The sequence below is a fragment of the Trichosurus vulpecula genome, chromosome 3 (genome assembly GCF_011100635.1).
Source record: "Trichosurus vulpecula isolate mTriVul1 chromosome 3, mTriVul1.pri, whole genome shotgun sequence".
NCBI lineage: Eukaryota > Metazoa > Chordata > Mammalia > Diprotodontia > Phalangeridae > Trichosurus > Trichosurus vulpecula.
In genome coordinates, this window is record NC_050575.1 from 349,732,593 (window position 1) to 349,757,273 (window position 24,681).

At 37.3% G+C, this 24,681-nt stretch overlaps 1 protein-coding gene across 2 annotated transcripts in view; it reads right to left on the reverse strand.

Annotated features, from left to right (window-relative positions):
- The window catches only part of PLEKHH2 (pleckstrin homology, MyTH4 and FERM domain containing H2), a 118,778-nt gene that overhangs the window by 25,134 nt on the left and 68,963 nt on the right, over positions 1-24,681 (reverse strand). For both annotated transcript variants that reach the window (XM_036752063.1, XM_036752064.1), the window contains exons 15-23: positions 22,387-22,545; positions 19,015-19,095; positions 15,278-15,457; positions 14,493-14,601; positions 13,278-13,390; positions 12,100-12,279; positions 7,831-7,928; positions 5,320-5,497; positions 1,169-1,324 (exon numbers count right to left, since the gene is read on the reverse strand). In XM_036752063.1, coding sequence (XP_036607958.1) covers positions 1,169-1,324; positions 5,320-5,497; positions 7,831-7,928; positions 12,100-12,279; positions 13,278-13,390; positions 14,493-14,601; positions 15,278-15,457; positions 19,015-19,095; positions 22,387-22,545 — 1,254 coding nt within the window. The remainder of the gene's footprint in view (positions 1-1,168; positions 1,325-5,319; positions 5,498-7,830; positions 7,929-12,099; positions 12,280-13,277; positions 13,391-14,492; positions 14,602-15,277; positions 15,458-19,014; positions 19,096-22,386; positions 22,546-24,681) is intronic.

The window sequence follows — 24,681 nt, forward strand, 5'->3', positions numbered from 1 at the left end:
GATTCAAACCCAGAAACTCCTGACTCCAAGTCTGGCACCCTCCACTGAACCGCCTTAGCTGCCTTGGGAGAAATGGCAGAGCTCACAGTCCCCTGGCACCGCCTTTGAGACTGTGTCACTTCCATGCTGTGACGAGTGGCCAAGGGAGGAATTCAGAGCTGGGCTGAACTAATTTTTTTTTTTAATTTTTGGACTAGACCTGTGATTTCATCTGTGTAGGGAGCTCCCGATGAGGAACTCCCTTCCCCAATGCAGACTGTCACCGACTTGAAGACTTATGATCTTAGTGCTGCCTAAGGACGTGCCCAGGGCCATAGAGCCAGGATGTGCCCGATGTGGGGCCTGTATCCAGGGTCAGCAACCTGCCCACTGTGCCATGCTGCTGCCTCTCTTTGTATTATAAAAAAAAACTGTTGTGTCCTTCTGGGTCTCCATTTCCTTATGTATAAGGTAAGTGTGTTGGGCTAGGTAATCTCTGATATTCTTTCTGGCTCAACACTCTAAGATTTTAAATATTGCGACCTATAGGTAGAAAATTTATTTTAGTAAAAAAGAGTAATGTAAAAGGAAAAAAAATACATTTTGCTTTATTGCCATTTGCCTAATATATGTTAGCAAAACATTTCACTACTTGATCAAAGCTGGCCCGATTTCTTTTAACATATAAAGTTATATATTTCTATAAAGTTTTCATCTCTCTCATTAAGGAGCTCTTCTAAGCCAGCTGAATGCACGCTCTCAGTTCTACTAAGACAGAAAGATTCCAGACATAGGCCCAGTTAATAGACTGCAAATTTGTCATCCAAGGACCAGTCTAGCTAAATTCAGACAGGCTCTTTACCAGAGGGAAAGCCATGAAGTGATGAATGGTTCTGGATCAAATCTAAATATTTGTAAAGTACTTTGCAATCCTTAAAGTGTTACATAAATGTTAGTTATTATTGTTAGTATCATTATTTAAAGCTGCCCACTAAAACCTAGAGAGCTAGGAATTTGCCTTGGTGAAAGGGGAGTGGAAAAAAAAGTTCATGGATCCTTGAAGAATGGAAATAGAAATTACATGCCTTAAAATTTTAGCTTGAGGATTTTTCAAACTAGCTTCCAAATTGTTGGAAATTACTTTTTTTTATTGTTTAATGAATTTGCTCCCCCAATGCTTTGGTTTTACCTTAATGTTTCCTTGAAGACAGTGCTCTAAATCTTTGCCGGAAGGGTCATCCGTAAAGAGCGCAAATCCAGACTGGGCTGGCTTTCTCATTCCAGTCTCTTGGTTTAGAGTATTCAAAAATTCTTCCACTGTGGTAGAAGTATCAAATCCAACTACCTGAACAGAAATAACAATCAATTCATGCAATTTAAGGTTTTGGTTATTGTTGTTGATGTTGAGTCATTTCAGTAAGTGTCCAACTCTTCATGACCCCATTTGAGGTTTTCTTGGCAAAGATACTGGAGTGGTTTGCCATTCATTTTCCAGCTCATTTTATAGATGAGGAACTAAGGCAAACAGGATTAAGTGACTTGCCTAGGGTCACACAGCTAGTACGTGTTTGAGGCTGGATTTGAACTGAGGAAGATGAGTCTTCCTGACTCCAGGACTAGCACTCTATCCACTGTGCCACCTAGCTGCCCTAATTTAAGATACAGGAAAAAACCGAGATTAATATAAAAATAAAATGGATATACATTATTATTGTTGTTGGATATCATGATAATGGGAACAACATTTATTAAGTACCTACTATGTTTCAGGCACTGTGTTGAGCATTTTCCAAATATTATCTCATATGATCTTTATTTAAAAGTCCATTTATAGAAATATCAGAGTACTTTTCAAGTAGAGAGATAATCAAATGCAATATCCAGTTAGAGTATCTCATTTGCAAAATAACAGAAACAAATATAATGTGAAAATGAGCAAATGTCTCAAAAGACAGTGAAAAGATGTTAAGGAGCCACACTGGAAAAATAAAGTGGATGAGAAACACTCATTGCTAATAGGATCTTGATCTGGGCCCCAAACTGAGTAAGTCAACCAATATTTATGAAGTGCTTACTATATGACAGGCATTGTTTTCAGCACTGGAGGAAATTAGGTTTAATATCTGACATACCAAAAACTGTGCAGTACTTCAAAATTTGATCTCTTTATCACAAATATTTTTCTCCAGTACTGATATATGGCTATAAATAACAGAAAACCATTGAAAGGAGAACACAAAACAAGTAACAGACTCCCTAAAAAGACCAAATAAATTAATGGCTCCATAAGAGAACAAGAAAAATTAGAACAAAATCAAAAGGTTGGAAAAAAGAAGAAATTGTAACGTAATTGCCATCGAATATAACTAACCTACAAAACTGGTTAAGGATAGATAATTTAAGAATCACTGAAATCCCTGAAAACCATGATAAAAAAAAAACAAACAAACAAGGCTGGACACTATGTTTCAGGAAATCACAAATGAAAATGGCCTATATCTAAGAGAACTAGAGGACAAAATGTAGACAGAAAGAATCTATCAATCATACCCTGAAGGAAACCTCAAAAGGAGGAGTCCCAGAAATGTCATAGAAAAAATCCAGAGCTTACGTCTAAAGAAAAAATATTTCAAAATGCCAGAAAGCATTCAAATACCAAGGAATTTCAGTAAGAATCACACAAAACTAGGAAGTTATACTATAAACAAAAAGAGATATTGGAATATGATATTCTGAAAGGCAAAAGACAAGTTCACAACAAAGAGTAAATTATTCTGAAAAGCTGAGTCTAATCCTACAGGAGAAAAGAAAAGTAAACCCTTAATGGAATAGAGGACTTTCAAGTATTCCTAATGAAGAGACCAGTGTAGAGTGAGAACTCTGATGTGCAAATACAGGAGTTAAGAGAAACCTAGAAAGGTAAATTGGTATGAACAATTGGAAGGGGCTATAAACTGATGAAATGCTAACATTTTAATAGAGGAAAAAGAAACAAGTGTCTCTTCAGAACCTTAATGTCTTTAAAGGATAATGAGGCAGTTTATATAAGAAAAATAGAAGGCTTAGGCGTTGATTGATTCTGTTCTAAGGGTTGAAGAGGAAATGTAATGGGGACGGTAAAGGAAATACACTAGGGTGGAAAGGAGGAAGAAAAGGGGAGAATATATAATTTCTCATAATCAAGGTGTATGAGAAAATATAAATATTCAGGAAGAGGTGTGAGAGTGAACATCTAGATGAACTTCACTCTTATCTGAATCAGACAAAGGAGGGTTGAACGTGCTTTCTTCCCCCACCCCAAACTTATCAGGTGGGGATTGGGGTAGTGGTTAAGATGGAGGAAAAAAAAGAGGGAAGAGTCATAAGCATAATGAACTTAATGGATTTCAAGGGAGGATTTCTCCCATCCCACCTTCTTCCATTGGGGGTTAGAGATCAATATAATTTCTTCTGCACATACTTTCCTCCTGTCCCACCCCAACTCAGGGATACCTTTCTCACATCAATGCTGGCCTAGGCTACTGTCCTTAGGGCCCAAGCTCCCACATGGTCATATAATTTCCAGTCTCCACCATCATCTTTATCGTACAATATGCAGATTAAAATTTTTAGCTTTTTTTTTTTTGAGGCTGGGTCTCCTTGTATCATCCAAGCTGGTAATAAAGCAGCCACTTATTGGCCTGTCCCCACTGCTGATTGGCCCAAAAGTTTTGACCTGACCCACTCTGTTCCCAGCCTGGGTTGGTTTGCCCATCCTTAGGTAGTTTTTTGGCCCCTTGCTCCCAGGGGCCATACTGGCACCAGGCTTTGGGCAGACATCCAATCAGCTTTAGCTTGCTATTGCTCAGAACTCCCATACATAACCTATTCATTAATCCTAACCTCCCCAGCATCTGGGATTATGGGTATGTGCCATTATGCTCAGCATATCTGACTTTTCTAAAAAGTGAATAATACAGTCAAGGTATAGTTTTAAGTCGAGGGTGATGTTTTTGCCTCAGTCTATAAGAGGATTGATAGGTCTTTAATGAAAGAGATCAAGGAAATATACTTTGGAAAGTATACTAACAAAAACTGATAATATTCAGCAATATGCTATGAATTTCTCTTAGAACTATTGATTCATTTTTGATGTAGTTTAAAAGTTATTTTCCTCTCCTAAGAAATACAATGGTATTGGCCAGAAAAAAGTTTATAGTTTCTTCTATATGGGCCTACCTCAAAGATATGATGGGTTGGGTTCTAGACTACTGCAATAAAGCAATTATCACAATAAAGCAAGCCACATGAATTTTTTGGTTTCCCTGAATATGTAAAAGTTAAATCTATACTATACCATAGTCTATTAAGTGTGCAATATTATTATGTCTAAAACTGCTAACTATCATGGGAGCCTTCTGCAAGTCATAATCTTTTTGCTGTTGGAGGGACTTGCCTTGATGTTGGTGGCTGCTGACTGATCAGGGTGGTGGTTGCTGAAGGTTGGGGTGGCTGAGGCAATTTCTTAAAATTAGACAACAGTGAAGTTTGTCACATGAATTGACTCTTCTCTTCATGAAAGATATCTCTTTCAGATTTCAGCCTGGGATGCTGTTTGATAGCATTTTACCCATAGTAGAACTTCTTTTAAAACTGGAGTCAATTTTCTCAAATACTCCTGCTGCTTTATCAACTAAGTTTATGTAATATTCTTCAATATTGTTGTGTCTCAGGGAATAGGGAGGGAGAGAGATGGGGGAATGGCCAGTTGGTGGAGCAGAGTACATACAACAAACATTTATTAAGTCTGCCATTTTGTTTGGGTGTGGTTCATGGCACCCCAAAACTATTACAATAGTAACATCAAAGATCACCATAACAGATATGATAATAATGAAAATGTTTGAAATATTGTGAGAACTACCAATGTGACACAGAGACACGATGTGAGCACGTGCTTTGGAAAAATGGTGCCAACAGACTTGCTCAATGTAGGGTTGCCACAAACCTTCAAGCAATTAATCAAAATGCAATAGAATGAGGTATGCCTGTAAATCTCTTTTCCTTATTTGTATGATGAAATGCTTATGCTTGTTGATGATTCTTAAGTTCATAATAAAAAAAGAAAATTTATTTATAAAATTAATTCTGCCCTCTGCTTTTTTATACATGTTGCTTTTGATGGGTCTCTTTTACATCTCCTGTTTTGAGCAAAGATTTGCTTTTGTGCTATCATCACTGCCAGCTATTAGTTTTTTTGTATTTAATTTGCTTCACTTCCTCCAGCCCTCCACGAATACTCATTCCATGATACCTTAATTATGGTACATGAAAGATTTTGGAAATTCTGAACTGACCTACCTGATATATTCCATTCATGAAGTGTACTGGGATACTGAAGGGCAATGAATGATGGTAAGGATTTCGAAGAAGGGTCGAAAGAATTTCCATTCTTGAGGGTCTTGCTTCTCTATCTCCATTTTGTTGAGTTCTTTCTACACATCGCTGGCAATAAATAGCATACTTCCCAAATTCTGTCCTGTAACATGAATGGGAAAAAAATTAAAAGAACAAAAATATGAGAAGAGAAATGGTCTAAGACTAAATTTAAATAAGATCATCTAATAGTTCTCAATTTTTTTTATCTTAAGACCCCTTTATACTCTTAAAAATTAGTGAGGACTACCACCTCTCAAAGAGCTTTTATTTATATGGGTTATATTTATCAATATTTAATTAGAAATGAAAAATTTTAGTACTAGTATGAAAATAGTTTTGAGCTCAAGAACCCCCTAGAAGAGTCTTGGGGACCCTCAAGAGTCCCTGGATGACACTGGCCTTAATGTGCATATCAAACATTGAGGAATCTTTCCTTAGATCTAAGCCATCTTAAAACTTTCTATGCTTTTTTGATGGACGTTTTCATTCTGAATAATGCAAATTCCAATAAACTAAGATAGCATCGACCAAACTCTCTCTTTTTAACACTTTAAGCAACACAGTTCTCTCAGATATAGGTCCCTTCTCACTATCATTGCTGTTTGGTTGTTTCCAGTCATATCCTACTCTTCGGGACCTCATTTGGGATTTTCTTGGCAAAGATGCTGGAACAATTTGCCATTTCCTTCTCTAGATCATTTTATAGATGAGGAACTGAGGCAAATAGGGTTAAATGACTTGACCAGGGTCACACAGCTAGTAAGTGTCTGAGGCCAGATTTGAACTCGGGAAGATGACTCCAGAACTGGCATTCTATCCAATGTGCCACCTAGCTGCCTCACTGTCTCACTATCATCACCATTCTCCGTCCCTACACCAAATAGTAAGTATGCATGTAGATATTCGTTTGGGTGGCAAAATCTCTAGCAAACTTGCTTCCTTTATCTCTATTATTTTACTTTTAACTTGAAACTGACTTTAACAGTTATTTTAATAAATTACATAGATACCATTATATAAACAAAGAAAAAGTAAATAATCGTAATAGTAACAGGAATATACAACTTTAGTAGAGTATAGCATGAAGAACAGCAGTGTGAGATAATAGAAATCAAGAGAGCTTGGCTGGAATGTCAGTTCTACCACTAAATTTGTATCAGAAAAATTCACTTCTCTTAGGGCCTCATCATTTGTAAAATGAAATTAATAATACCTATGCTATTTCCTTCATATGAGGGAAGGTGCTAGTAAACCAAAACTCTATACAAAGGTGACTGATTACTGTTTTTGTGACTTCAAATCAACAAAATGCTACTAGGCCAAACTAGATTTTGGATACTGATCTTACTATCTCATTTTTAAAAGAATGCTAACTCTGTTGACAAAGCCAAATTTAAGACCTAATCGTTCAATCTATGCCCAAAGATTCATTGATGCCCTCCATGTGGGGTATGGAATTGTGAACACAGACCCTATGGCCTTCCTGGGTAAGTCCCTACCTGTGCTGGGGCCCTCTCAAGTCAGTACAATCTAGTCAAACTATTAGCTGTCACAGAATCAGAGATTCTCAGAGTCAGAAGGGACCTTCGAAGCCATCCAATTCAACAGGGGAATGATAAAAAAAAATCCCCCTCTACAATATTCCCAATAAGTGATCATCCAGCCTTAGCCTGAAGATTGTTGGTAAGGAGGAAGCTCAGCACCTATTTAAAACAACTACAACAACCCTTTGACCAATTCAGGCAGCCCATTCCACTTTTGGATAGTTGAGTGGATAGAATGCCAGGCCTGAAGTCAGGGAGACTCATCTTCCTGAGTTCAAATCTGGCCTCAGACACTTCCTAGTTACGTGACCCTGGGCAATTTGCCTCAATTTCTTCATCTGTCAGATGAGCTGGAGAAGAAAATGGCAAACCACTCCAGTGTCTTTGCCAAGAAAATCCCAAATGGGGGTCACAAAGAGTTGGACATGACTGAAAGACTCAACGACAAATTGTAAAAAAGTTGTGTTTTTTCCCCTAATATCACAACCAACATATTAAGGTCCACATTCTCATTTGAGGCCTAGAATATCACCTTAACTAAGCCTTCAAGTTCTTTTACCTGGAGATTGATGTGCTGAGTGGATTCTTAATCTTAAAACTTTTTTTTTAATAAGAAAATAATGCAGCACCAAGGAAATTAAGAGAAAAAACCCATAGAAAATAGCTCCCCACTCAAGTGAACCTTGGGAACTGTATCATCAGGGTCAATTAATTTCCAGGATAAGGACATTCTACCTACAGAAAAGAAGACTTCTGCTAACTTTTCAAGAATTTAAAGGACTATCTTGAGGAATAAGGAATAGTCTTGTTTTGGGTAACCCTTGAGTTCAAAACTAAGAGTTCGTGGTTGGCATTTAAAGGGTCGTCATTTGGTTGGCTCGATACATACTTTGAATCAGCGTTCCTCTTCAGATGAAGCTTCAGAAGCCAAAGGAATGGATGTTGAGGCAGAAAGAGTCCAACACACAGAGCCAAGAGCTGCCAACCCTGGACCGAAAAGAAAGATCATCACTGGAGAAAGCTATTCTTGATGCTGTCAGACTCAGGGTTGTAAAACATTAAAAACAAATCAGAACATAGGAAACAACACACTGGGTCAGACCAGGATTCATTCAACTCAGTAATGCATATCTAACAGGAAAAAAGGAATTTCTATATAATGAGACTGAATAGAGCATGTGCAGAGGGGCCCTTCTTGCTCCCTGCCATACACATGTGCATGACTCAGCCCTGAAGAGGATTCCAGCTTTGAGATAATCAGACCTTATCAGCTGCTGAGCAAGTCAGGGAGATGACTCAGTGGACCTTTAAAAATAGAAATGGTTCTGCCCCTGGCTTTCTCTTGTTTTGACCCTTCAGATGACATCATTTAGCACTGGGTTTTCCCACAAGGGGTGAGAGGAGGGAAAGGAGAGTACTCCCCAACCTCCCACCTTGGCTATGATGTAGCCATGAGCACATGGCAGCTAAAGCCCATACTCTGCCTTGGAGAACCTGATCCTGAGTTTTGGGCTGCCTCCTCTGTGTTTCTTCTTTCCCAATCTTAAGTGGACAAATATTGATCTGATTTGGATGTGTCCAGGCTTGGAAGCCACCTTGTCAGCTTGAGAGGTTTGAGATATTGGTTCTTCAGTTTGGTGCTGGCTGAACCATGGAAGGAGTCCCTGGCAAACTACTTTAGGACTATGGAAGAGAAGAGATCTCTAGATGGATGATGCACTCAATCCATGACCTGGCTTTCTAGAAGACACGAACTTTGAGGGAGACAGTGCAGAACCAAAGTGAAATGTAAAATGTCTAACCCGCAATCCTACAACCTGCTTCAAGTTTAGAGGATTTTAAGAATCAATCAACCCACTGAGTTGTATCAAATCCTTTTATTGTACTCTTTGGATCTTTCTACCACTACCCTGGGCACCCACAAGGAAGATCTGCTGACGTTTAGGTTTGGGTTCATATCCTCGCCAGAGGAGGTAGTAGAAAAGCAATTGATGTATAAGGTGAATCAGGAATGGTATAGTTATCTATTTCCTACACACATAAGAAATGCTGAACATGAAACACAAGTACCCAAGGGCAACAACAACAAGAAATTTGAACCAACTGAGTATAGCTATTGTCATACCCTGCTGGGATGCTGAAATTTAAAGGTATCCAATATGAAGCAGTTTGCAAGATTGTGGATTAGGCATTTTACATTTTCCCTGGCTCTATATTGTCTTCCTCTGAGAATCAATATTTGTTCCCCCAATATCAGGAAAGAACAAATACAGAAAAGGCAATCCCAAACCCAAGACCAAGTTCACCTTGGCAGGGCATGAGACTTTAGCTGCTATGTTTTCACTGCTGTGTAGTTTTGAGGGTAAGGAGGAGAGGGAAGGGCTCATTGTTCACACTCCTTATGGGAGGTCCCAGACCTATGTGATGCCACCTGGAAGGTCAACAGAAGACAGAACTATGGGCACTCACTTCATTTTTGAAAAATAATTATTTTTGCCAATCAGCAAAAATCTACCTTCTCTCTTCCTCCCATTCTTCTCAAGTGAGAAAGAAAGACTATACATTTTTATATCACATATGGTTAATCAAAACAGATTTCTGCACTGGTCATATCCCCCCAAAAAGTCTCATTCTTCACTCTAAGTCCTAGACCACTCCATCGAGAGATGAGCAGCAGGATTCATGATGAGAACTCTGGAATTTAAGCTGGTTATTACACTGATCAGTTCCCCAGTCCTCCAAAGTGGTTTATCTTTACAATATTGTTGTCATTGTATAGATCAGCGGTGGGGAACCTGTGGCTTCAAGGTATGTCCTTGAGGCCGCAGATTCCCCACTCCTGGTCTAGATTGTTCTCCTGATTCTGTTCATTTCACTCTGTGTTGGTTCATACAACTCTTCCCATGTATCTCTGAAGCCATCCCTTTCACTATTTCTTATAGAACAATAGGATTCCATTACATTTGTATACCATATACTGTACAGCCATTCCTTAATTAGGGGCACCTTCTCAGTTTACGATTCTTTGCCACTGCGAAAAAAAAGAATGCTATAAAAATTTTTGTACATCACTAGAATTTAGTTTGATTAGGAATAATTTCTCCTTGAATCTATCCTCCCTCAAATTCAGTCAATCAATCAATATTTATTAAGTGCCTACTATGTGCCAGGCACCATGCTAAGTGCTGGGGATACAAAATGAAGCAAAAGACAGTCCTTGTCCCAAACGAGCTTGCAATCTAATGCTGATCATCAAGATGACCAACCATGGCCCAACAAATATATATAAATCAAACTATGTAAAAGATAAATAGAAAATAATTAACAGAGAGAAGGCACTAGAATTAATTGAGGTTAAAGAAGGCTCCTAGTAAAAGATGGAATTTTAGTTGGAACTTAAAGGAAGCAAGGGAGGTCAGTAGGCAGAGCACTTGGGGACCTTTCTCTTTTCATTCCTTTCCTTCCTGTCCGTGTTCGTTCTCGTTCTCTCTCTCTCTCTCTCTCTCTCTCTCTCTCTCTCTCTCTCTCTCTCTCTCTCTCAATCCCTCCTTTGGACATTTCAGATAAGTGTAAATTTCAAGGGTCACTTTCTTTCTTAAAGTTTGCTAAGCACAGTGTCTGGCATATACTAGGTGCTTAATAAATATTGATTGATTGATTGAAGTTCTATAGAACCATCAGCTCTTCTTGCTCTGCAGTCACCAAGGGGGTTTCCTCATCATTACAAAGCACCAATTCCTTTCAGCACTGAGTCACCCACACATGGTCAGGTGGAAGCACAAAGGTCAGCTCCTTTTGCATGCTCTAGTCAATCCCTAGTTACATTTTAAAACTTAGGTTGATCTATATTTTGAGTCATATGCCCATCAGTATAATGCACTTTGCTCTGATAAATTTCCAGAAAGGCATCAATATTGCCAAAAATTTAGAGTACAACATGCTGTCTTTAGATAAGACCTAAAAAGACTACTTAGAAGTTAAAAGCAATTTAATAGCAAGTTTCATTAAAATTTTTAAAAAGGACAACCATGCTTAGCAAAATGTAAGTTACATGTATGGAGTTATGTGGAAATAAGAAGAGGAATTTAAGAGAGGTGTTTAATCTTTATGGACAAAACTCTCCAATGGATCTGTGATCTCCCTGTTGCTCCCTTCATGGGCATACAGTACAATGCACGCATTCTTGCCTTCTCACTCTCTGGGCTTTTTCTCCATGTTCTGCCATAGATTTTTCACAGAGAATCAACCCATTTTATTGAAGATTGACCTCTAAGGTTGTTTTTCTTTTAAAAGGTTAATAATATTTTTTGATTATAGGTAAAGTAATTTAGAATAATCTTGGGCTGTAATTTTTCTTTGCTATTAAGAGTTGACTTTTTCTCCTGTCCATTGTTAAACAAATCAATAACTCCTATGAAAAACGGCACATTGTAGGATTCTTCTCTGAGAAGAAGGAAATTCTCAAAAATCTAAGAAGGTTAATAAAAACCTTTTAGCAAACAACAAAAAAATCTAACACAACTGCAAATTACAGCCTTTGAATACTGGATTAAAATAGAGATACCAAGTGTGAGGGTTGTACATACTTAGATAACTGGATCTTAGAATTCGTAGAAACCTTAAGGATGATACAATTTAACCCTTTTACTTTATAAAGGAGGAAAATGAAATCGAGGTCCAGAAAGGCTTGGAAACTAGGTCTTTTGACTTCACAAATACAAATATTTGCCTACATAATATACTTGAACTTCAGTCCTTTCTTACCATTGATGCGTGTTATTGTTTTCATTATGAGGGTGTCATAAATGGCAGTTAAGTCATTTTTGGTAGAAGTATACAAGGACTTTGGATTCACCTTGTCTGTCAATTTGCCATAATAGCAGTTTGGAGATAGAAGAAAAAAGGGAGTATTTACAAATCAGCGTCTTGGAAACTGAAAGAGGGAACTAGAGTCCGGAAGGGTTTTAGAGATTTAGATATAATAGTAAACCTGAGAAAAATGAAATATTGGTCAGTATCATGAAAAAAAAATGAACAATTTATCATACCCTCGCATTTTATTGAGTAGTATTAAAATCAATGATGCTTAATTAAGAAAGCTGTTTTGTAGTCCTAATTACTTTTGTATATGTCATGAAACTGAAAGAATCAGAGGTACCTGCAACGGCCCAGGTTGATTTTGTATTTGTCTTCGTCTTGTCTGTTTAATGAGTTGACAACAAATTTCATTCTGCAGTTCAGGGTGTGTGAGGCAGATCTGCAAAGCACTCTGGGCCAAAGATATGTGGTAATCGATAGCAGGTGAGTCAACAGCAGCATTTATAAAGAGCTGGCATGTCTGTATATGAAGAAAAGCAAGAACTTTTTATTTGAAGTATGAATTAAATGGCATTCTCCAGCAATAACATTAATTTGACTTAGGTCTAGATAGCAATTTCCATTTTTTTTTCCGAAATAACCATTATGCCCCAAGGGAAAAAGGAGGCAATGGAGTGATTAAGTAGTTTGCTCAAGACCTTTTCATTTCAACTCAGCGTAACTTCAACCCTAAGTCTTTTCAGTATAAATATTTCTATCATATTATTTTCATAATTTAAAAGCATAAAATGCAACATAACAATGATTTTGTAAATCACTCAGGATATATTTGTGTATGGCTCACAGTGCTAATATAAACTAAATTGAGATGGAAACTTTCTTGAGAACTCTATTCCAATCACAGGCCTTCAGACAGGGCTATACTAGACCATCATGGGGGGGAAAATCCATTACTGTGTTGCAAAAATAATAGACATTATTTTTGAAATGTAAGGGGAGACTAAGAAAGAGAAGTATCTTTATTGTGTTAAGATATGTCTAGAAAATAAGGTCTCCTCTGGTAACCCAGTGCAACATTTAATATCTGTGACATAAAATTCTTCCTTATAGCTAATGTAAATCCCTCACTCTGGAGTTTAAGTAATTTCTTTTGCTCTGTCTTCAGCAGGGAAGAATAATGTGGTCTGTCCATGAACATTTTAAGTACTTAAAGGTTCATTAAAGCCACCCTTTGGGTTTATCCAGGGACAGTTCCTAACATTTTCCCAAAGGTTTTTTCCAATCATTAAGTCTTATCTTTGAACTTATTCTCTATGGTTTTCATGTCTCTCAAGCTATATAACCCAGAAAAGGACAGAGCTTCTATACATAAGTAACTTCAGGTCTCTCATTGATAATAACATACATCTGGTATGATATTTCTTTACTGATTTAGTTTTTTTTGTTTTGTTTGTTTGAACAATGCTTACTGTCCTTACCTCCAACTACCTCCATGCCTCGGTTTGGGGCAGGATTTACCTTAAATAATTTAATAGCTTCAGTCTGCAGAGCTTCAGAAGGCAGTGTTGTCAGAGGAGAACTGATTCCTTCTTTGCTATGACACAGAGCCGGGTGTCTCCATATCTGAGAAGCTGACCACAGAATAAAGTGCTTAAGTAAAACAGGAACTCACTGATTTTACCTTTGACTAAATCAACCTTTCAAAGAGGTTTGGCTCACTCAAGTCCTCCCTACCCTATCAAGTGGAATAGGTCAAGAAAAATTTGAGGTAGGAAGAGTGACTTCTTTTTTCTTTTAGTAAAGTAGGGGTAACTGGATATATAAGACTAATCAGATTTCCAGGACATGTAAATCTTTTGAAGGCAGAGAATTTTTCCAGTCGTCTCAGTAACTCAGGGCCTAGGACAGTGGCTTTAGACATAGTTGTTGTTCAGTTGTATCCAAGTTTTTGTAACCCCATTTGGGGTTTTCTTGACAAAGATACTGGAATGGTTAGCCATTTCTTTCTCCAGCTCATTTTACAGATGAGGAAACTGAGGCAGACCAGGTTAAGTGACTTGCCCAGGGTCACACAGCTATCTGACGCCAGATTTGAACTCAGGAAGATGAGTCTTCCTGGTTCCAGGCCCAGCACCACCTAGCTGCCCATATTAAATTAAATATTAAATTAATATAGTCAACATCAGATAAACATTTGGAAAACTACCTCTGTGCATTTGTGGCTTCCATCCCCTATACCTGGCAGATCCTCTGCTCTACCATATATTTATCTTCACCAGCTGAAATCCTGTTTCTGTCCTTCAAGCTGTAGCTCAAATGCCTTCTCTGATCCTCCTTTTCCTCCCATAAATAATCACCTTGTAAATTTTACAATATTTTGTGCCTCTCCTATATAATTCCCACATTCTATTTTGTACTACAGTTATTTAAGTACATGCTTTATATCGACTCCTAGACTACAACCTCCTTGAGTGCAGGGACCAGGCCTTATTTCTCTTTGTATCACCAATAGCACACTGCACAGTTTCTTATATATAAGAGGCACTGAGCAAATATTTATTTAACAAATCTCCGTTTCCATGTATTCACATACATATTTGCTGAATTTCTTAGTGCTGTAATTAGAACTTGGGTATAGAAAGAGACTGTCAAAAGTTGATTATGACTGTCTAGGAATACATTTCTACTTCCAGTAATTGGTAAACCCTGGTTAGGAAATGAAGAAACACTTACTGGGTTCCCCTTCTATATTAAGCAATTTGCAAACCAGCTGTTCAAATTCAGATCCAACATTTACATTGGTGCTTCCAGCCGCAACAGTTAGATGATAAAGCCAAGTGTCCTTAAAAAGAGATCATAAAAATAATTTTCAATTATTTGAGAAAAGTCTAATTTTGTGTGAACAAAGGAAGACTTTGGGTTGGAAAACTTTTGCATTTTCAAAATCACGGAGTCGTTTCAGTTAGGCTGAGTCTGAATTGTGCCCACGTGCCTAAATTCTGACTGATGTCACCTTCTTCATCTTCTATAGACATTTCTTAGCAGAGCATGACCAAATTATGAAGTGCATCAAGATGGTGGGTGGAAGCTGTCTCTAAGAGACTGAAATAAATGAAAACAGCTCATTTTCAATTATATCAGACAAAAACTTTTACTAGGTCACTGAACATAGCAGGGATATGACAAAAACCTTTAGTTTTCCCTCTAGAAATCTTTCCTTGTGAGAGAAGTGACATCTCTCAGCCACTGAATAGTTTTGATGGGAGGGCTTTTGAGCATCTTTCTCTTCTAAATTCAGCCTCTGGGAACATTTAGCAACAGGACTGGAAAATGACAGATCAAGTAAAACCTGTGGGCCTACATCCAAATAGTGGAAAATATTCCTAAAAAATGAGCTGAAAATAACTGAAAACAAATGTTCCATTTCTTATTTACCTGGGAATGCTTTGCAAAATTGTTAAAAATAGTGAATAAGCCTCTGTCTAAATCAATTTGATAGAAAAAAATTTTCTTGTCACCTTTTCATGCTTGGATCCAATCAGAAGGTAGCTTGGTCCTTGCTCTTTGGGATGGATAACAATGGTATAATGTGTAGATAACAGACTGCGACCACTGGCCTCATAATCTTCATCAGAATCACATGATCTGTCAACTTCTTCCACTTTAGCCTCCCAAAGTTTGATCTGGCCTAAAGGAAACTGAAGCAAACATCAGTAATGGTGAGAAAACCATTCTCTAAATTATTTTCCTGCTTGAAAATTTCGGAACAAACACTGTCTACTCAGGATTCACTGACCTTAACAAAGTAGAAGATTTCTTGAGCTCCTTAAGGGAGAAGGGAAACGGAAGAGGGGGAGGGGAACGAGCATTTATTAAACACCTACTATGTTCCAGGCACTGTGCTAAATGCTTTACAAATGTCATCTCATCTGATCCTCACGACCACCCTGGGTGCTGTTATGATCCCCATTTACAGCTGAGGAAACTGAGGCAAATAGGGAGAAGAAACTTGCCCAGGGTAACACGATTAGTTAGTGACTGAGGCTGGATGTGAACTTAGTCTTCCTGACTCCAGGCCCAGCACTCTACCTGTTGTGCCGCCTAGCTGCTATCTCATTTTCATACAGGTAGTAAGAAATGGAACTGTAATACTAGGAATTTTCTAAATGATCAATCTGAGAAAGAAAGGCCTGGTGTATGCCAAAATATTGAAAGAAATATTCTTTGTGGGAGCAAAAAACTGGGAACATGTATTGTCTATTAACTGGAGAAATGTTGAGCAAACTGTAATATCTCCATGAATACTGCTGTTTGGAATTTGGAGGAGCGGGAGAAGATTCGCATGAACTGAGGCTGAGCAAAAGAATCAGAACCAGAGAACACTGTCTACAAGTAATATAAACAAAAACTACAGTAAAAAGCATCAAATAATTATTAATTTTAATGGCAAGTCTTGTTCTTGGGGTACAGATAACGAACCATTCTTTCCTCTTCTTACAGAGAGGGGTGGTGGCATATGCTGTCAGCTATGGTCACTTTGTTAGTTGGTTTTGTTTAATTTTTTTTTTCTTTATTAGTGAGAGCTCATGGAGAGAGGAAGAAGGAAATGACATAGAAAAAAGCACTCACAAAATTAAGAAGTAAATTAATAAAAACATAGTCTGACTCATGAGACTGTGGAAATAGAAATAAGTTATAGATAACCTGTGGTGATGAAGATATGAGCAGATGATGATAATGCTTAGGTTATGAACCTGGAAGACTGGAAGGATGTAATACCCTTGACAAAAAAAGCTAAGTTCATTAGAGAAGTGGGTTTTGGCGAAAGCTAACAGGGTCTGTTTTGGATATATTGAGTTTGACCTATCTCTGGACATCCGGTTTGAAATGTCCAATAGGAAGTTGATGGTGGGGCTGGGTTTGCAGAGATGGGAGTCATCCTATATATGCACATACACACAGATACGTCTGCATACATATACATGCATGTACATGTACACCTGCATATGTACACTGTGCATCACATATATATACATATATATGTGTATATATATATGTGTATATATATATATATATACACATACACATACACATATGTATACACATACACAGAATCCTCTGACTTCCTGGGAATATGTTTTACATATTTTCCCAAGTTGGCTAGCCAACATGTAACTGTTTGCTCTTGAAAGAAAATGGAGGAAGGCAGTGTTAGATACTTGCGCTAGTTCTAAAAACAAAAAAATGAATAATAATCATAATCTGATCGAACATAGCTAGTTCATAAAATGAGGTACCATTGTACTAGCTCACCATCATAAAGGCATGACTTTCCATCTTTACATATAAATCTTTGTCAACTAGTTCAGGTCTTCACCATGTTGAATCTGAATTTTATCATATAATACTCTCCTTTTCTTGTAATTAGTTATTAATTATTATTTTAGATATCAGATATTCTATATATTATATCTCTATTTTGTTATGTTATAATTATGTAATAATTATATGATTAAATTTAAATATGATAATTAATACTCTCCTTTCCTCTCATCATTCCTCTCTCTCTGTAATCCATCCTTGTTCCACTGCCAAAATAATCTTTATAATGTAAAGGTCTGATCACATAACTTCCCTAATCAGAAATGTTCTGTAGCTACCTGTATCCTACAAAATAAAATACAAACTTCTTAGCTTAGTATTCAAGGGTCTCTACAATCTGACCCTAATCTATCTTTTTCTTTTACGTCACAGTGTTTCTCTTGGTGGTGGCTAAAGAGGGCTATTCACTGTTTCTCAGTCTTATCTTCCTGCTCTTTCCTACATCCTTGGTTTCATGCATGTTTGTCCCTTCCTACGCTTGACATTGAATTCCATCATTCCCTCCCTCCAGTGCCTAGGACAAGTGTCACTTTATCCATAAAACTTTCTCTGGATCCCCCACCTAGAAATGACTCCTCCCTTTTGGTTTGATATGATCTATCCACTTAATAATTTTCTAACTTGTGTTAGTTATTTGTGTACTTGTCTTAGGATCATAGATCTATATCTGGAACATCTTGTTCAACCTCCTCATTTTACAGATAGGGAAACTGAGGCCAAAGATTAGGCAGCTCGCCCAAGGTCATATAGGTTTTTAGGCATCAGAGACAGAATTCAAACCCAAGTCTTTTGATGCTTGACCCTATGCTGTTTTCACTGTACTCTGCCTTATCCTCCCTACTGGATTATAAATTCTGTGAACTATAAATGGGGCTATAATTAGTCGTATTTCACCATTGTTTATCCAGCGCCTTGAATGCAGCAGCCATTCGATAAATACTTGTTCAATCTGAATGTCCTTTAATACTTTTTCTCAAAAGCAATGTGCTAATAAAACTATACAGTCTTTATTGCCTGGTCCTTCTCATTATTGAGAGTTAGAGGTCCACTGTAGAGCCATAGAATAGAATAAGATTACTTAGTTCACAAGGGACTTCTCAGCCACAGACTGGGTATCCTCTGAGGATACTACATCACACATTTTTAAAAGGCCACTAGGCGTAAATCATTTTTGGATCTAGAGGTGACACAAAGTGCTCATAAATGGTAACTGGGTCCATGTGTCATCTTGGAGATATTGAGTTATTATAGTATATTATATACTCTAATACTGACGTGCAAGGATTCTGGAACTTTTCCTAACATGTGATCTTCCATTTCTTATACCTTCAATACCTTTCAATAGACCATATTAGACCCTTTGGACTTCATCCTGTCGGACCATATCAGAACCCCAACCTTGACGCTCTATACGACTCTGTCTACTCTCATCTGTAAAATTGGGATAATGACAACACCTACTTTCTCGGGCTGATCAGAGGAGATAAAAATTGCAAAGCACTTAACACATTGCCTGGCACGTAGTAAGCACTATATAAATGTTACCTATCATTATTGCTATGTTTTCCAGCAGATCTTTAACATGATTCAGAGGTTGCTGGACTGTGGAGGGAACATAGAAAGGTGACAAGGAGGGGCAAGAAACCTCTTTCTTCTGGGGTAAGATGAATTATTAGACATTCTTAGGGTAAAAAGAATCAAGATCTCTGTGTGCCACTTGAAAATCTATATTGTTTTAAATAAAAATTTAATTCAAAGTTAATAAGTTAAAACTATTAATAAAACTAGTAACAACATAGTAAAAGAAAAAAACTTTAGTTACAATTTTTAAAAATGCCTCTAATTAGCCCATTGGTTAAAAATGCATACATACCTTATCTTCTTGACTACGAAAGTAATACAATGTTTTTCCTATGAGTGTACACCAGACTCTCTTAGAGTAGCCATGTTTCACCTGTATTAATATTACAAAGAATTAAAAATCAATCTCAGAGATCTGATACATCAAAGTACATCTTCTCTACTCTAATTTTAAATGTATAGATAGGGAATCCAAGATTACCTTATTTGATCAAGGTACATATGCTTTGTAACTGGCATTCCGAAAGACTTAATATTAATTCTAAACATTGCTTTAGAAATACCTGTAGCACAAACCTTTAAAAATATGTCATTTTTTACTAGAATAGTAAAAAGGCCTCTTGTGAACATAAGAAAAAGAATACTCTAAATAACATAGGCATATTATCCAAGACTCTAATTATTTCATTATATATGTATGCTTTGGGGGGGAAACATTTTACCAAATTCTATGTTAACAATTGAGCATTTTTTTAATCTGATGTGTTCATATAAGTCTTTGTATAGAATATTCACAGCGTAATTTGTTGAAAGATAAAGAAATTACAACACTACAGTAATACTAATAAAAGGAAGAAAAATAGACAATTAAACCCACAAATATGGTCACCCTTTCATCATTTAAACCTGTAGTTAAATAAATAGTTCACCTACTTAAAAGTTTGATGGATTGGAGCATTGCTTTGGCGGGGAAATGCTTCATTTGTGTTTTGTTTTTAAGCTTAGAAACATGTCTTTATAGATGTACACTTGCAGCTTTCAATGGATTTTAGTAAATCACTGTATAGAAATAAACTTAATGGAGTGCTCTGATAATACTGGCATATCATACGGCATCTAGCCACTATGGCTTTGAAATGAACAATGATTCTAATGGCTCACATTTATGTAACATGTTAAAGTTTGCAAAGTGCTTCACATGTATTATCTCATATCACAGCAATCCTACAAGGTAGGCGCTATTACTATTATCTTCATTTCACAGGTGAGGAAACTGAGGCTCGGAGAGGAAAAGAGATACGACTGAAGTCACGAAGTTAGTGGGTGATGGAGGCCTGATTTGAACCCAAGTCTTCCTGTCTTCATGTCCAGAGTTCTATCTACTAGGGCATACTGCCTATTCATTAAAGTGAAGCAATATATGTTCTTTAGAAAAATTATAAATGGAGAAATGTGAAACAGAAAATAAGGAAAACTTATTCAAAGTAACTGCAAATCAGGATATCAATTTATACAAAGGATGGCAATATTGTCAAGAAAAACAGCATTGAAGACCTTTGAAATTCTGTTCAATGCAATGAACAACCGTGTCTCCAAAGGATAATGCATGCTACCCGCATCCTGACAGAGAAGAAATGGACACAAAGTAAAGAAAGAGACAAATCTTTCTGGGCATGTCCACTGTATGGATTCATTTTGCTGACTATGCTTATTTGTTACAAGGGTTTTTTTTTCTTTCTCTCAGTTTTTAATGGTGATGGTGGATTAGGGAGAAAATTGGGAAGGGAGAGTTGGCAACAGTAATACTGAAAAAGAAGGAAGGTCATTCAAATATTTTCTATTAAAAATACAAAGTGACTGGATAATATTACATGAACAATTGCCTAATTTCTTACTTTTTTAAGTTTCAGAATAAGTTAAAACAATAGAACAGGTAGCATTTTGGAAGAATTTCCCTAAAGATTAGAGATGATCCCCAAGCTCATGGCCTTGCCTAACTCAATAGTGTAAAGAACAATTTGATTTCTTTTTTTAAATAGTTTCTTTTCTAGGCATTAATGTACCCAGTGTGGCTGATGATAACTTGAACAAAATCTGTTAACTAGCAGCATCTACCTTTAAATCCCCACACACATTAATTTTATATAATTGTTATTTTGACGATTTGAAAAGCCTTCTCCCCCAATTCATTAGAATATTATACAGCAGTAGGTCAAATAATCTACAGATAAACTCCAAGGAAGTAACCAAATCCAAAATCACTACAGGAAAAGTTTTCCACTCAAAAAACTCTGACTCCAGTAATACGGGAATGGACAGGCTTTTCTAAGTAACAGGAAGAAAAGAAACTGAAGCTTCACGTCTTCAAACACTTAGCATTTTTGTTGTTGTTTGGTTGATTAGTCATGTCTGACTCTTCATGACCTTATTTGGGGTTTTCTTGGCAAAGATGCTGGAGTGGTTTGCCATTTTCTTCTCATTTTACAGATGAGGAAACTGTGGCAAGCAGGGGTAAGTGACTTGCTCAGGGTCACACAGCTAATAAGTATCTAAGGCCAGATTTAAACTCAGGTCCGCTGAACTCCAGGGCTGGCACTCTATCCACTGCAATGCCCCTGAATTTAGTCACCTGATAATCATATCAAATTACTCCAATTAAAAACGCATAAAAGAATATTCATGTACAATTGAAATGAGGAAGAGAAGACATGAGAAATATAACATGAGCCAAAAATTGGAAGGGCAGTGTCGTTTAGGGAAGCAAATAGCCATCCAAGGCAAGGGTATCACATTCTACCTTTGACAGCACCATGTGGAAGTATGAAGAGTAAAAAAAATCAAATCTTTATGAATTATCTTGATGCTGCAATGAAAAAATAACATTATTTCCTCTGGAAACCCTAAAATGATATTGCTACATAAAGAGGCCATGTAGTCAAAACAGGTGGAGGGCTGGCCTTGAAGGAAGGGAGATCTGGTTTCAAATCCTGCCTCTGATACAGCCTAGCTGTGTAGCCACTGGCAAATCATTGAACCTCTCAGTGTACCAGGCTGAGACTATATAAAACAGGAGAAGTTGCTGATATTGTATCAGTGAAGAAAGTTCCTACAATGGCAGTTTCTCCCATCAATAAAATCACAGGTCTGGACCAAAACAAACAAACAAACAAACAAAGAAAAAAAATAGAGCTTTGTGATGGTATACTAACTGATCAGTCAGTAAATGCGCATTATTAAGCACCTACTATGCGCCAGCCAATGTGCTATGTGCTGAGGTCACAAAGAAAGACAAAAACCAATGCCTGGTCTCAAAGAACTCATAGTCTAATGTCTAATGCAAACTCCCACTGCATTCAGGGCCATCTCCAGACATCCTTATCTATATATGGCCACTGGACCCAGATGGCTCTGGAGGAGAGAGTGGGCCTGGTGACTTTGCACAGTCCTCCCTCACTTAAATCCAGTTCACTTGCATATCATGGCATCACCTCCCTGATGTCATGGTCCTCTTTGAGAACAAAGGACAAACAACACCACCTCCACAAACAGTTATGGACAAGCAAGCAACCTACAGGATAAAGTAGAGACAAGAACAAAGGGAAGGCACAGTACACATTTTTGCATGATGATCATTTCTAAGAAGTTCAATGTCCTAAGACCCTACCTTGGTAAGCAACCCCTTGACTGTAGGTTTTCCATCAGGTTGGAGGAAAAGAGGATTGGCAGCTTGTACTCGAAGGACATTCTGTAAGACTTTAATCCATTCCTCTAATATATTGGGAGAATCTGCAGTTAGGTAGTAGGTGCGTTTCTCAGTAGTCAACTAGAATGGGAGAATAAAGTAAGTCTTGAGAAATATTATAGGATTTCTTTATTTCTTTCTAAGCCCATTCTTTAAACACAATCAAATGACATGGAAGCAAACATGGTTCTCTATACCTCGCCTTTGAGACCAAGAGTAATGTGCAAGAAGTACCTTTACCGATTTGCCCAGGTGTCAATTCTCCCTCCCTCTGTCCCTAATTATGGTGTGCTTTTAAAAACAGAATCTGTATTTAATGGTCTTTCAACATTTTGAAAAGTATTGTGTTTCATCAACTGAGGAATGGCTAAACAAATTGTGGTATATGAATGTAATGGAATACTATTGTTTTATAAGAAATGAGAAGCAGACAGACTTCATTATAACCTGGAAAGACTTATATGAACTGACGCTGAGTGAGGAGAGCAGAACAAGGAGACAATTATACACGATTAAACACACAGTCTCTGTAAGATCTAACTTTAGTAGACTTGGCTCTTCTCATCAATGCAAGGTTCAAAGACAGCTGCAAAAGACTCATGGTGGAAAAAGCTATGCACATCCAGAGAAAGAATTACGGAGTCTGAATGCAGATTGAGGCAAACTATTTGCTCTCTTTTTTTCCTTCCTTTTTGGTTTCGTTTCTTCTTTCTCATGATTCATTCCATTGGTTATAATTCTTCTTTACAACTGGACTATTATGTAAATAAGTTCAATGTGAAGGTATATGAAGAACCTATATTGGATTACATGCCAACTCAGGGGGGAATGGGGAGGAGAGGAAGGGAGAGAAAATTTGGAACTCAAAAACTTGTGAAACTGAGTGTTGTAAACTAAAAATAAAAAAGAAATTTATTTTAAAAAAAGAAAAAAGAAAAGCAGTATGTTTCATTGGATAGGGTACTGGCCTTGGAGATAGGAAGGCCTGGGCTCTAGTCTAGCCTCTGACACAAATATAAATTGATCCTGAGCAAATCACTTGCCTTCTCAGTCCCAGACAGCTCTCTAAGACCACAAATTGCAGAGAAGGTAGTGACCTTCTCTGGGGTTTTCTATACCAATTCAATAATAGTTGTAGTTTATATCCCTGTGAGTATTTTGCCTCTTGAGGAATAGAACGTAAACTCATCAAGGGTAGGAATCTCACTTTGTATTTGTATCTCCAGTACCTAAGACAGGGCCCAGCACCTAGTAGGTGCTTAATGAATGCTTTTTGACTGATTTTTCAATGTATTCTTATACTCTCCACATTGTGACCATTTTGTGAAAACTACAATAACTAAATTCTTGTTCAACGTAAAACCAGGTTATTTTAATTTTAACAACAGACACCTTTGATGATTAAAAAAAATATTGGGTATAGAATTCACTAACTTGTCTTTGTACCACATCAGTACCTGGAATCTTGGGGACCCTTCTAGTCTTCATATGATTGTTTGAAATTTTGAGTAGGAGTAATATTAGAATAAATTTCCTCACAAAGAATTTAATGAAGGAACAAATTCCCTGATGTATATCTCTTTAGGTGGGAGAGAGGGCCACTAATTACAGAAATGTAAATCTCTAGCACAGGTAGAATTTTATGGGCACAACACACTTCAAACATAGGGGGAAGTTTCTGCATCCTATACATGGTTGCAGCTAATATATGACAAGATAAATCAGCCCTCAATTTTTCATACTTGGCATATCCACCGTAAGGATTTTCCACACACTTCTAAAGTCACTTTGTCCACCCACCACACTCTTCCAACATGGCCAAGCCTTCCCCATTGCTGCGTTCTTTTTATGTTCTTGTAGGGTAATTTCTACTGCTCTTCTATTGTTTGCCAGTCAAGAGGATTATGCTTGCTTTCTCAGCCTTATTTTTAAAACAATGGTAAGCAAACATTAAAGGTATTTCAGAAAGAAGTATCTGAATATAAAACTTCCTCCCTCAGATGCTTAGAGAAGACTGCCTTTCTGGTGCCATACCTTCCTTCCGGCAAGACTGGGTTTCTTGCACATGACACAGGTGGTGTTTTTGTGCATACATCTAAGGGTCATGTCCATGAAGGCAACATAATGAAGGGCAACGGTTCTGAACTTGGGATTTACCTTGCACACAGTAAGCACTTAATAAATGCTTGTTGATTGACTAATTTGTGAACCTTAAAA